The sequence below is a fragment of the Bos mutus genome, chromosome 8 (assembly GCF_027580195.1).
Source record: "Bos mutus isolate GX-2022 chromosome 8, NWIPB_WYAK_1.1, whole genome shotgun sequence".
Lineage (NCBI taxonomy): Eukaryota > Metazoa > Chordata > Mammalia > Artiodactyla > Bovidae > Bos > Bos mutus.
In genome coordinates this window covers 11,806,787-11,820,559 of record NC_091624.1, presented here as the reverse complement: position 1 = coordinate 11,820,559, position 13,773 = coordinate 11,806,787, and the positions used below count along the sequence as shown (strand labels likewise).

At 38.0% G+C, this 13,773-nt stretch overlaps 1 protein-coding gene and 1 long non-coding RNA gene across 4 annotated transcripts in view; one reads left to right on the top strand and one right to left on the bottom strand.

The window, feature by feature from the left end:
* LOC138988861 (uncharacterized) overlaps positions 1–13,773 on the top strand; it is a 62,067-nt gene that overhangs the window by 22,532 nt on the left and 25,762 nt on the right. For 2 of the 3 annotated variants that reach the window (XR_011465030.1, XR_011465031.1), the window contains exon 3: positions 3,738–3,837. This is a non-coding gene — a long non-coding RNA (uncharacterized lncRNA). Of the gene's footprint in view, positions 1–3,709; positions 3,838–13,773 lie in introns of all 3 variants that reach the window. The other variant, XR_011465032.1, reaches the window with a different exon arrangement.
* SHOC1 (shortage in chiasmata 1) overlaps positions 1–13,773 on the bottom strand; it is an 84,032-nt gene that overhangs the window by 70,029 nt on the left and 230 nt on the right. Inside the window, exons 2-3 of the mRNA XM_070376077.1 lie at positions 11,435–11,558; positions 5,864–5,951 (exon numbers count right to left, since the gene is read on the bottom strand). Coding sequence (XP_070232178.1) covers positions 5,864–5,951; positions 11,435–11,558 — 212 coding nt within the window. The remainder of the gene's footprint in view (positions 1–5,863; positions 5,952–11,434; positions 11,559–13,773) is intronic.

Below are 13,773 nucleotides of genomic sequence, written 5' to 3'. Positions count from 1 at the left end.
ATGCAGGATCTTCCTGGATTAGGGACTGAACCCAAGTCTTCTGCACTAGCAGGCAGAATCTTTACCATTGAGCCACCACAGAAGCCTGGTACTATAGTTTTGAGAAAACCCTGTCAATTCTCTTTCCCTCACCATAAGTGATCTTTAAAGACCAGTATTTCCATGTCTTCTTTCTCCCTCCTTGTCCAATATTATCTATTTTTTGTTCACTGGTACCTCCTCCTCTGCCTAACTTGAAGATCCTGATGTTTCCTGGGCTTTCAGTCTGCATTGTCTTTGCTTTCTTTCTATATCATTCTTTTTTGGGTAAATTCATCCACTCTTGTTCACTAATTCCTTAACTGCAAAGAAATATTTATTGAGTGTCTACAATGTGCTGCAACCATTTTAGGCATTGAGTGTGGAGAGGTGAACAAACCAGTGTCCTTGCCCTCATAAAGTTTTACATGATAATGGGATGATAGACAAATAAATAGGTAAATGACATAATGTCAGGTGGTGAAAAACTCTTATTAGTGAAATAAAATGAGATATTAGGACATCAAGTAATAGCCAGAGGGATAACATAAGGTATGTTTTAGAGAGAGTAGTTAGTGAACGGCCTTCTGAGGAGCTACAGTTACCTGAATCATGGTAAAGAGCAAGCCATACAGAGGCTCAGAGTAGAGGACCAAGTGTCATAGTCAAAGAAAAGCAGAAAGGTCAGGTTGACTGGAACTGAGTAAGGTTAGACAGGTGGGCAAGGACAAGATCATGCTGGATCTTAGAGGACTTGATAAGAACACTGGATTTTATTCTACGTGAAATGGGATACCAATGATGAAATGCATAACCCACCAATAACTGAAACATTTCATGAACTGCTGTGTGTCTTAAAAAAACAAATCACAGGCAAACTCGTATAAGAAAATAAAGGAGTAAATTCTTGTGACTTTAGTTTAGGTAAAGCCTTCTTAGATTTGACACCAAAAGTACAAATAACAAAAGAAAAATTAGATAAATTGAACTTCATCAAAATCCAAAACATTTTCTGCTTGAAAGGATACCATCAAGGGAGTGAAAAGGCAATCCACAGGAGAAAATATTAGCAAATCAAATATCTAATAAGAGACTTGGATCTGGAATACATAAGGAACTCTTAAACCTCAATAATAAAAAGGCATATAACATAATTTAAAAATGGCAAAGAACTTGAATTGTCATTTATCCAAGGAAGATATACTAACAGCCAATAATTAAAGGAAAAGAAGTTCAACATCATTAGCCATCAGGGAAATGAAAATCAAAACTACAGTGACATGCAATGAGCCATTCACTAGGATGGTTATAATTAAAAAGACAGATAACAAGTGTTGGCAGGATATAAATTGTAACCTTCGTAAAGAAAGCTGAGCGCCGAAGAATTGATGCTTTTGAACTGTGGTGTTGGAGAAGACTCTTGAGAATCCCTTGGACTGCAAGGAGATCCAACCAGTTCATCCTAAAGGAGATCAGTCCTGGGTGTTCATTGGAAGGACTAATGCTGAAGCTGAAACTCCAATACTTTGGCCACCTCATACAAAGAGTTGACTCATTGGAAAAGACCCTGATGCTGGGAGGGATTGGGGGCAGGAGGAGAAGGGGACGACAGAGGATGAGATGGCTGGATGGCATCACCGACTCGATGGACATGAGTTTGAGTGAATTCCGGGAGCTAGTGATGGACAGGGAGGCCTGGCATGCTTTGATTCATGGGGTTGCAAAGAGTCGGACATGACTGAGCGACTGAACTGAACTGAGTGGGAATATAAAATGGTACATCTGCATGGAAAAGAAGTATTTACAAAGTTACCATCAGTTCCATAAGATCTAGCAATTTAACTACTGGAGAGATAAAATCCTATATCTGCATAAAAACTTGTCCACAACTGTTTATGGGGCTTCCCTGGTGACTCAGACAGTAAAGAATCTGCTTGCAAAGCTATGGTTTTTCCAGTAGTCATGTACGGATGAGAGTTGGACCATAAAGAAGGCTGAGCGCCAAAGAAGTGATGCTTTTGAATTGTGGTGCTGGAGAAGATTTTTGAGAGCTTATTGGACAGGAAGGAGATTGTCAATCCTAAAGGAAATCAACTCTGAATATTCATTGAAAAGGCTGATGCTGAAGCTGAAGCTCCAATATTTTGGCCACCTAATGCAAAGAGCCGACTCATTGGAAAAGACCCTGATGCTGGGAAAGAGTGAGAGCAAGAGAAGGAAGCAACAGAGGATGAGATGATTGGATGGCATCACAGACTCAGTAGACATGAGTTTGAGCAAACTCTGGGAGATAGTGAAGGACAGGAAAGCCTGGCATGTTGCAGTTCACGGGGTTGCAGAGTTGGACATACTTACCAAAAAACAACAATTGTTTATAGCAGCATTACTCATAAGAGCCAAAAAGTGGAAACAAATGTCCATCGACTGATGAATGGATAAATAAAATGTGGTATATTCATACAATGGAATATTATTTGATCATAAAAAATGAAGTGCTGATACATGCTACAAAATAAAAAAGTGTTAGTCACTCAGTCATGTCTCTTTGAAACCCCATAGATTGTAGCCCTCCAGGCTCCTTTGTTCTTGGAATTCTCCAAGTAAGAATACTGAAGTGGATAGCCATTTCTTTCTCCAGGGGATCTTCCTGACCCAGGGATGAATCTTAAAAACATTATGCCAAGTAAAAGAGGCTGGTCACAAAGGATTACATATATATGTGTGATATTGTGATTTATAATAAGAGATATATGTTTGGTCTTCATATCCATTTCTTGCACAAAGCTCCTAAGGTCATTGGACTTTCTTAAGTGCTAAAGTAGACTTTTGTTATGTTAATACGGTAACTTTTGGGAAGCACGTAAGGCTGGTGATTGGTTGCCAGGAGAACCAACCATGTGATTAGAAGATTGCAACTTTCAGTTCCACTCCTCTGACCTCCAGGAAGGGGAGAGGGACTGGAAGTTGAATCAACTGCCAGTAACCAACCATGTAATCAATCCTGCCCATGTAATGAAGCCTTCGTAAAAACACAGAAGGACTGGGTTAAGAAAACGTCCAGGTTGGTGAACACATGGAGGTTCTGGGAAAGTAGGGTGATGGGAGAGAACACGCAAGTTCCATGACCTTTCCCCATATCTTGCCCTATCTGTCTCTTCCGTCTGACTGTTTCTGAATTATACCCTTCTATAGTAAACCAGTAATTCAGTAAGTAAAATATTCCTGTGAATTCTATAAGTCTAGAATTCACAGTTGCTGGAGTCTATGAATCCAGCAAGTTGATTGAACACAAAGAGGGGGTTGTTGGAATCTCTGATCTATAGCTGGTCAGTCAGAAGCACAGGTGATAACCTTGCAAATGGCCTCTGAAGTGTAGGGTGCAGGGGCAGTTTCATAGGACTAAACTCTTAACCTATGGGATCTTAATTTCCATTAGATAACAAAGCTCCTGAATTTAAAATTAAATTTCAATTTGGGAAAGCCTGCTAAACCTTCTGCTCAGTTTTGCTCTGAACCAAAAACTGTTCTAAAAAATAAAGTTCATTAAAAGTTAAATTTTACTTCATGAGACAAACTTGAAACTAATGATGGCTAACACACACACAAGGATGGTGGAAGGTCATGGCTAGTAAGGTGGTTTCACAGTTCATGAGGGACTGAGACTCCTTTTGTTCGACTCTGCCATTCCTAGACTTAGTCCTTGTCATGTATACTCCAAGGTGGTTGCTGCAGCCAACATCTGCATTCTAACATCAGGATGGAGAAAATGTGAAGGAGAAAAACACGCTGCTTTCTTCTAAGCCATTCTCCAGAAACTGCGTAAGTCCCTTTTGCTTATATGCTTTGGGAAGAGCTTAGTCATATGGCTATTTGGCTATAGGGAGGCAGAGAAATGTGGATTTTATCCTAGGTGGTGCCACAGATTCCATCTTCTTTGCCACGGGTTCTATCTTGAAGGTACTATAAAATGAATGGAGGGTCAGAAATGACAGGGCACCCATTCCTTCAGGGCCTCAAATTTCTCTCATACAAGAATCTTTTGTGTGCGCCAAAGTAGCCTGATCATTACTTATTGCACGTTCTTGCCTCTGTATCTTCAGATGTACTGTTTCCTTTGAAATGCTTTCTTTCAAGTTAGTTTCTCCTTTGTCCAACACAAGCTCAATTCCCACTTCTTTATGAAGTTGATCTCTCCTGCTTATAAATGCACAGCTCTACCAATCTAACTCATAGGGAGAAGAGAGATTTTAGAGATTATCTTGTGTCTTGTGACTCAAACTAGGTTCTTGGACCAGTAGCATCAGCACACTTAGGAGCGTATTAGACATGTAGAATCTCAGGCCCCAACACAGACCGACTGAATCAGAATCTTCATTTTTAACAGGATCCTCAGGTGATTCATATGTAAATTAAAGCTTGAGAAGCACTGACCCCTTCATCTTTATACTGAACCAGAAAGTGAGGGTCAGGGACTTCCCTGGTGGTCTAGCAGTTAAGAATCCACCTGCCAGTGCAGGCGACTTAGGTTCCATCCCTGGTCCATGAAGATTCCACGTGCTACAGAGCAACTAAGCCTATGTGCCACACTACTGAGCCAAGGCTCTAGAACCTGTGCTTTGCAAGAAGAAAAGTCATGGTAAGGAGAAGCCCACGAAACTCAACAAAGAGTGGCACCTGCTCTCAGTAACTAGAGAATGCTTACTGGTAACAAAGACCCAGTACAGCCAAAAATAAATAAAAAGTGAGGGTCAGAGAGAGAAAATGGCTAGTTGACTAGTTAGTACTTAACTTTTCAAATGAAGAGTTACAATCCACATCTTTTAATTTGTACTGCAAAGCTCTTTCCACTACACCTTTTTGCATCTTCCCTGCTCTAGAGTATAGTCCTGTGATAGATACTTTGCATTGACCTTATACCTTGTGATAGACCTTTTGAGGGTCATTTTATATTATCATTTAGTTCTTAACATTGTCAATTTTTTCTGTTCATATATTATCTTCCTAATCTGATTTTAAATTCCTAGATGACAGAAATAGTATATTGGGCTTCTCTTAGTGCCTAGACACATTTAAGTTGGTCATTTGTTTCTTTCAAATGTAACTAAGGAAAACAAATTACCAAAACCCTTTGGGTCTGATCAGAACTCTTTGCATGAAGTGATGCAACAGAGTAAATTATTTACATTTGCACTAAAATCTCTATTTTGTGTCTACCTGAACAACATAGAATGGGTTAGATGTTCTTCCTCATATTATGCTCTGCGTACCTATCTCTGTCATTGTACCTCCCACATTCTATTGTATTATTTATTTATAAATTTCTTATTCTCTATTTTCTTATGTTCTTTGAGAGTAGAGACTGTATCTAATTTTTTTTATCCTGTATCCAGTACACAACATGGTATCTGATAAATATTTGACGAATGACTAGACTACTAATAAATAACATTTTGACAAAGTATGTTAGAAAATAGCCTTAAGTCTGCATTTATACTACAAGGATAAAAAGACTGATTTTAATATAAAGGATTTTCTATAGATACTTTCTACCAAAATTTCACTTACTGTTAAAAGCATAATAGCATCTTGGTTTTATTTCTGTCTCTTGCAAAACAAATGCACAGAAAACTGTTAATATGTGATAAATGAGGGAAAGGTTAAAAAAAGAGGTTGTAAATAACTTTGATTAAACTCTTCTTTGTGGTTCAGACTAGGACTTGTTTTTTGGATAAAAGAAGAAAACCTGTGAGGATACAAATGAAAGGATCTTTTCTCTTAGATAACTGAGGAACTTACTATTCATCTTCTAGATGTAAAGGGGAAATTTGGGGTTAAGGACACATACTTCTCAAGGAAATCGTCCACAGTGAGACTTGCTTTCCATTGATCCAAGACTGAGATATCTGTCTCTCCCCAAATTGAAACAGCTGAAACTAGAAAGGAGAATGGTAAACATTAGTTTCTGGAATTTTCTTTTACACAACACAGGGAAGCCAAACATTCACCTTTTACATTATGGTATTATCTTTATTTGTTCACAAATGTAATTTTTTCAAAGTTATCAGCTCAGTTCAGTTGCTCTGTCATGTCTGACTTTATGTGGCCCCATGGACTGCAGCACACCAGGCCTCCCTGTCCATCATCAACTCCCAGAGCGTGCTCAAACTCAAGTCCATCGAGCTGGTGATGCCATCCAACCATCTCATCCTCTGTCATCCCCTTCTCCTCTTGCCTTCAATCTTTCCCAGCATCAGGGTCTTTTCAAATGAGTCAGTTCTTTGCATCAGGTGGCCAAAGTATTAGAGCTTCAGCTTCAGTATCAGTTCTTCCAATGAATATTCAGGACTGATGTTCTTTAGGATTGACTGGTTGGATCTCCTTGCAGTCCAAGGGACTCTCAAGAGTCTTCTCCAACACCACAGTTCAAAAGCATCAATTCTTTGGCACTCAGCTTTCTTTATGGTCCAACTCTCACATCCATACATGACCACGGAAAAACCATAGCTTTGACCTGATGGACCATTGTCAGCAAAGTAATGTCTCTGCTGTTTAATATGCTGTCTAGGTTTGTCTTAGCTTTCTTCCAAGGAGCAAGCATCTTTTGATTTCATGGCTGCAGTCACCATCTGCAGTGATTTTGGAGCCCAAGAAAGTAAAGTCTGTCACTATTTCCATTGTTTCCCCATCTATTTGCCATGAAATGATGGGACCAGATACCATGATCTTCCTTTTTTGAATGTTGAGTTTTAAGCCAGCTTTTTCTCTCTCCTCTTTCACTTTCATCAAGAAGCTCTTTAATTCTTCTTCACTTTCTGTCATAAAGATGGTGTCATCTGCATATCTGAGGTTATTGATATTTCTCCCAGCAATCTTGATTCCAGCTTGTGCTTCATTCAACCCAGCATTTCACATAATGTACTTTGCATATAAGTTAAATAAACAGGATGACAATATACAGCCTTGACATACTCATTTCCCAATATGGAACCAGTCTGTTGTTGCATGTCCAGTTCTAATTGTTGCTTCTTCACCTGCATACAGATTTCTCAGAAGGCAGGTAAAGTGGTCTGTTATTCCCTTCTCTTTAAGAATTTTCCACAGTTTGTTGTGATCCACACAGTCAAAGGCTTTGGCATACTCAATAAAGCAGAAGTAGATGTTTTTCTGAAACTCTCTTGCTTTTGCAATGATCCAACGAATGTTTGCAATTTGATCCCTGGTTCCTCTGCCCTTTCTACATCCAGCTTGAACATCTGGAAGTTCATGGTTCACATATTGCTAAAGCCTGGCTTGGAGAATTTTGAACAATTACTTTGCTAGAGTGTGAGATGAATGCAATTGTGTGGTAGTTGGAACATTCTTTGGCATTTCCTTTCTTTGGGATTGGAATAAAAACTGACATTTTCCAGTCCTGTGGCCACTGCTGAGTTTTCCAAATTTGCTGGCACATTGAGTGCAGCACTTTCACAGCATCATCATTTAGGTTTGAAATAGCTCAACTGGAATTCCATCACCTCCACTAGCTTTGCTTGTAGTGATGCTTCCTAAGGCCCACTTGACTTTTCACTCCAGGATGTCTGGCTGTAGGTAGGTGATCACAGCATCATGATTATCTGGGTCGGTAAGATATTTTTGTATAGTTCTTCTGTGTATTCTTGTCATCTCTTCTTAATAGCTGTATATAGTCAGCAAAAACAAGACAGGGAACTGACTATGGCTCAGATCATGAACTCCTTATTGCAAAATTCAGACTTGAATTGAAGAAAGTAGGGAAAACCACTAGACCATTCAGGTATGACCTAAATCAAACCCCTTACAATTATACAGTGGAAGTGACAAATAGATTCAAGGGATTAGATTTGATAGACAGAGTCAAAGTGCCGGAAGAACTATGGACGGAGGTTTGTGACATTGTACGGAAGGCAGTGATCAAGACCAGTCCCCAGAAAAAGAAATGCAAAAAGGCAAAATGATTGTCTTGAGGAGGCCTTACAAAGAGCTGAGAAAAGAGCAGAAGCTAAAGACAAAGAAGAAAAGGAAAGATATACCCATCTGAATGCAGAGTTCCAAAGAATAGCAAGGAGAGATAAGAAAGCCTTCTTCAGTGATCAATGCAAAGAAATAGAGGAAAACAACAGAATGGGAAAGACTAGAGATTAATTCAAAGTTATACCAGATTCCAAATACTTAAATAATCATTCAGATTTTTATAGCCCCCACAAAAACAAAAAAAAAAAAAACAACCAAACAACCCTGTCAATCATGGAACAATATTACCTGAACATAGTATCTTCATTTTTATAGCCTTTCTTTTGCTTATACAGCACTACCATCCCAGACAATCCTGTTCCACAGCTCATGTGACTCCTCATAAAACCAGCTCACTTTGATACACTCCCCTTGAAGGGCCATAATATTGTCAGTAGCACACACTTCAGTACTTAATCATATACAGTCATATTTTAAATTTTTATGTGTATTATAGCTTGTCTCCCAAAATAGACCCTCAGTTCCTTAAGGAGAGGGACCATGTCAGATGCTTGTATCAGCAAAAGCAACTCAGTGAAGAGGCAAAGGACTTGTATTCTACCTAAGTGTTGGTTCTTACTAGTTTTGTTACCTTGAACAAATCACTGAACATTTGAGTCTGTGCTTCACTGAAAAATATAAAAGTTTAGTGGTTAAGAATACAGGTCTGAAAAAAAAAAAAAAGAATACAGGTCTGGAATCACCCTAACTAAATTTTAATACATACACTGCTACTTACTAACTGTATGATCTTGTGTAAATCTCTTAACCTCTTTCTAACTCAGTTTCTTTATCTGCAAATTAGGAATAATAATGACATTTTCATAGTGTTGTAAAGATTAAATGTGCTAAGACATGTAAATTGTTTAGAATGGTGCCTGATATGGTATAACTGCCCAATAAATCTTGGCTGTTATTATGATTTTTAAAAAGAAGAAAAGGAAAAGAAATAAGAGAAATAATTAATCATTTTCCCTTCTGTACTTTAAGAGAAGCAGTTTGATGAAAACTACTACTCTTGATGAGGTTCCCAGGTGGTGCTAGTGGTAAAAATCTGCCCACCGTTGAAGGAGACATAAAGAGATGCGAGTTCGATCCCTGGGTCAGGAAGATCCCTTGGAGAGGGCATGGCAACCCACTCCAGTATTCTTGCCTGGAAAATTCCATGGACAGAAGAGCCAGGCAGGCTACAGTATATAGGATTGCAAAGAGTCAGACACGACTGAAGCGACTTAGCACGCACCCAAGCACGCCCTACTGGTGATCTTGTTTCCAACCTGATCGAGACCTTCGGTCCACTGACCCTATCATTTTTACAATATTCATCCGCCCTCATATCCTCATTTCCTTTCTTGTACAGTTTAGTTTCCACAGCCTCATAATCACTCTCTTACAAAGAGTCAAGTCCCTTGCCTCTCTTTCCCTTATACCAACTTAGAAAACCCCTAGTCTTCACTTTGTATAGGTACACTAAAAGTGAAAATGTTAGTCGTTCTGTCGTGTCTGGCTCTTTGTGACCCCATGGAGGGTAGCCCGCCAGGCTGTCCATTAAATTCTCCAGGCAAGAATACTGGAGTGGGTGGCCATTCCCTTCTCCAGGGGGTCTTCCCAACACAAGGATCCAACCTGGGTCTCCTGCATTGCAGGAGGATTCTTTACCATCTGCTCCACCAGGAACTCATAGGCGTAGATGTACACTAGAACAATTAAAGATTATTTGGAAAAAAAATTCACCCAGCCATTCTGAATGAGCTCACTTCAAATTATGACCATAAATTTTACATGGGCATCCAACTTTGACAGATGATAATAGTACTTCATCTTAATATCCTTTTACTAAAAAGGATTTCCTCATTCTTCAAGACATTTGACACCTCCCTTCAAATTTTTGATACTCATCCCCCTACCCGCTGTCAGAAAATTAATATAAATAGAGAAGAAAAACCCTCATCTTCCACCACCAATTCTAACATCTAACTGGCATCAGTTCAGTTCAGTCGCTCAGTCGTGTCCGACTCTTTGCGACCCCATGAATCACAGCACGCCAGGCCTCCCTGTCTGTCACCAACTCCCGGAGTTCACCCAGACTCACGTCCATTGAGTCAGTGGTGCCATCCAGCCATCTCATCCTCTGTCGTCCCCTTCTCCTCCTGCCCCCAATCCCTCCCAGCATCAGAGTCTTTTCCAATGAGTCAACTCTTCGCATGAGGTGGCCAAAGTACTGGAGTTTCAGCTTTAGCATCATTCCCTCCAAAGAAATCCCAGGGCTGATCTCCTTCAGAATGGACTGGTTGGATCTTTTTGCAGTCCAAGGGACTCTCAAGAGTCTTTTCCAACACCACAGTTCAAAGGCATCAATTCTTCAGCGCTCAGCCTTCTTCACAGTCCAACTCTCACATCCGTACATGACCACTGGAAAAACCATAGCCTTGACTAGACGGACTTTTGTTGGCAAAGTAATGTCTCTGCTTTTGAATATGCTAACTGGCATAAGTACCTACAAACTTTGCCTTCCTCTCTATCGCAGTAGAGGAACCATCCTGGCTTCTAACACCAACTCCTCCAATTGTGCTCTTGGTTCTATTCTCTTTTACTGAGTTATCTTTTTTCTTTCCTGCATCATCATTTTCTCTCTTTTTACCAAGATTATTTCCTTTGGCAAACAAACATTTCATAGTCTCTTTCCTTATCATTCATATATATTTTTTTAATGTCACATCTTAAAAAAAATTCTCTTTAACTCATTTCTCCCTTCAGCTAGTGCACCTCCATTTTTCTATGTACTGTCATAGCAAAAATCTTCAAAAGAGCTCACTATGTCCACCATCTCACATCCCACTGGGCATTCTCTTCTCAAAATACTCTGATCAGGTTTTCATACATAATATTCCAGGGAAACCACTTCTATCGAGGTTATCGATCTACATTTAATTAAGCTAATGGTCAATTCTATTCTCATCTTACTTGACACTTTCCAAAGCAAAAGATGATACTTAGTACATATTCATTTAAAAAATAGTTTTATAGTCAGTGTATCGTTACAACTTAGAGTAGCCTTCATACAGTTGGGAAAGATCCTACTGTAATACAAATAGTAGAATGTCAGAATATTTTAAGACTTCATCATTTACATATCTTTTGTTTTATTAATATCTAGTATACGCTTTCCAATTCCTTACTCTGTCACCTAAACTCTGTCACGTAAAAATATTAACTTTGTCACCTAAATACTTTGTCACATAAAAATATTAATTTATAAACTTCTTGGAAGTCTGATATGAATATATTTTTATATAATGAGAAAACAGTGAATTTTCTTAATAATTTATTATGCTAAACTCTGAAATACTTTTAAAAATAAATTTTTAAAAATACAAATAAAATATACCTCTTGTCCATGGCCTCCTAAACTTATTATCAATAACATTTGCAGGATAATTGTCATCTTGATATAAACATGAAGGGATCCGAAGCAATAAAGTATTTTTCCACAACTTCTTTCTAACTACACTCTGTGTAAGAAAGATTATGAAATCTTTTAGTATATATTGAATTTAAAATATTTATCTGTCATATTCCAGAATATTAAAATTCTCTATTGTTTCAAATTTATATTATTTTCATTTAAAGGTAATACATGTTCACTATAAAATATCTAACACATAACCACATAACTGAAAAAGTCATGGTCCCTGCTGCTGCTGCTGCTAAGTCACTTCAGTCGTGTCCGACTCTGTGCGACCCCATAGACGGCAGCCCACCAGGCTCCCCTATCCCTGGGATTCTCCAGGCAAGAACACTGGAGTGGGTTGCCATTTCCTTCTCCAATGCATGAAAGTGAAAAGTGAAAGTGAAGTCACTCAGTCGTGTCCGACTCTTAGCGACCCCATGGACTGCAGCCTACCAGGCTCCTCTGTCCATGGGATTTTCCAGGCAAGAGTACTGGAGTGGGTGCCATTGCCTTCTCCGCATGGTCCCTAGTGATATCAATAAGTCTGGTATATTTTCCTACATACTTCATTTTCTAGATTAGGCTAAATTGTCTATGTGTGTTTGATTAAAAAAAATGGGATCATATCATTTATACACCATTTAGCAAAGTGCTGTTTTTCACTTTTAATATGGCTATCTTTTGTTTTCTACATCTTTGCACTGTTTCACTTGTGACATCCAGCAAACATGTTACTAAATTTTAAAAAATCTAATAATTAAAATTTAAAAGGATGTTAAATCAGTTAAGTAAGCATGTAAATAAAAATTCTCTGTGCTTGGTTCTGCCTTTACTTTCCAGCTTTATTTCCCACTACTCTTTAATACTAAGTGTAGTCTTTAAATAGAGCAATCACTACCCTCTTAACATTTAGTGGTCACTTCCTCATCAACAAGATGCCTCTGAAAAATGCCCTGCTACTCTTCTCTAGCTGTCAAAATTCTATTCACCTTTCAAGGCTCATCTTAAGCAAATTTCCTCAGTGACTCCCAACCTGTCACAGAATTCATTATCTATGTATTTGGACAAATGATAGTTTCTTTCATTATTTCCCAAGAGTTTTATGTTTGCTGAAGGCTTAATAACATATTAAATAAGAGGCCCTCATTATCTAAGAATAAATAGTATAAAGAAAAGATGAGTTAAGTAATTCATAAAAAATGAGGACAAAAGTTTCATAGTCAAAAGTCAAAGGTTCATAGTCAAATGGAATATTACCTAAAAAACAAAATAAAGTCATAAAAATTAAAATTTATTTTAATTAAATTTTGTTTGTATTTAGCTTATAACTACTTTGTGATAATTTCCCTCAAAACTGCATTATACGATGATATGCGTGATACTAGTCATTACTTCACCTGTGATCATAAAGAAGATATTTCTAGAAAATATTTGAGGATTTAATCAAAATTTCCCAAGGCATCTCTGACTCCTTGGATATTCAAACCTTTCTCTTTGTCTTACCTGTTATCTGATCTAATTTTGTCATATTTTCATCTGATAATAGCTTTACCTGTTATTTGAGTGATTCTTCAACACTGTTTTCACGAACTTTACAAAAGCCTGTATCTTTTGCAAGATTTGCCATTGATTAGTATATTTGTACTGTATTATGGGGGTGTGGTACACCAGTGGGAAACTAAGATATCATGGGCAAGGATAAAAGTCTGAGGAAGTTTGAGTATAGACTAATTTTTCAAGTGGATAATACATTCATAAATATATCTGTGTAACAATGACCTCTGATTCCCTACCACATATGTGGTACATATGCCCCCCTTGCAATGATACATTTGCCTCCCTGTTATGATGGAATAATAAGATGGTAAGACCTATGAACTGGTGTGTGACAATTATTCTAATTAGTTTCTTAACAATGTACCTGGTTTGAATTTTAGCTTTGTATAAGGTATTTAACTTCTCTAGACATCATTTTTCTAACCTGTAAAACTGTAAAACCTGTGTAATAATAGTATCTTCCTCATGGAGTAGTTATGATCATCAAAATGACATAATCCATCAAAAGAGTAAGTGATCAAATGATATAATTAATCAAAATAGTAAGGGACTAATAAATACTGTTACAGTCATTTCATCATAGAGATAACTTGAATTGTTTTTTCCCCATTCCTGCTGAGAAAAATCACTCAAGGTCATCCATAAAAGCAGCCCAAACTTGCTAACAGTTTCCACTTTTTTCCCATTGACAGCCTCAATTTCACATTAAATTGGCAACA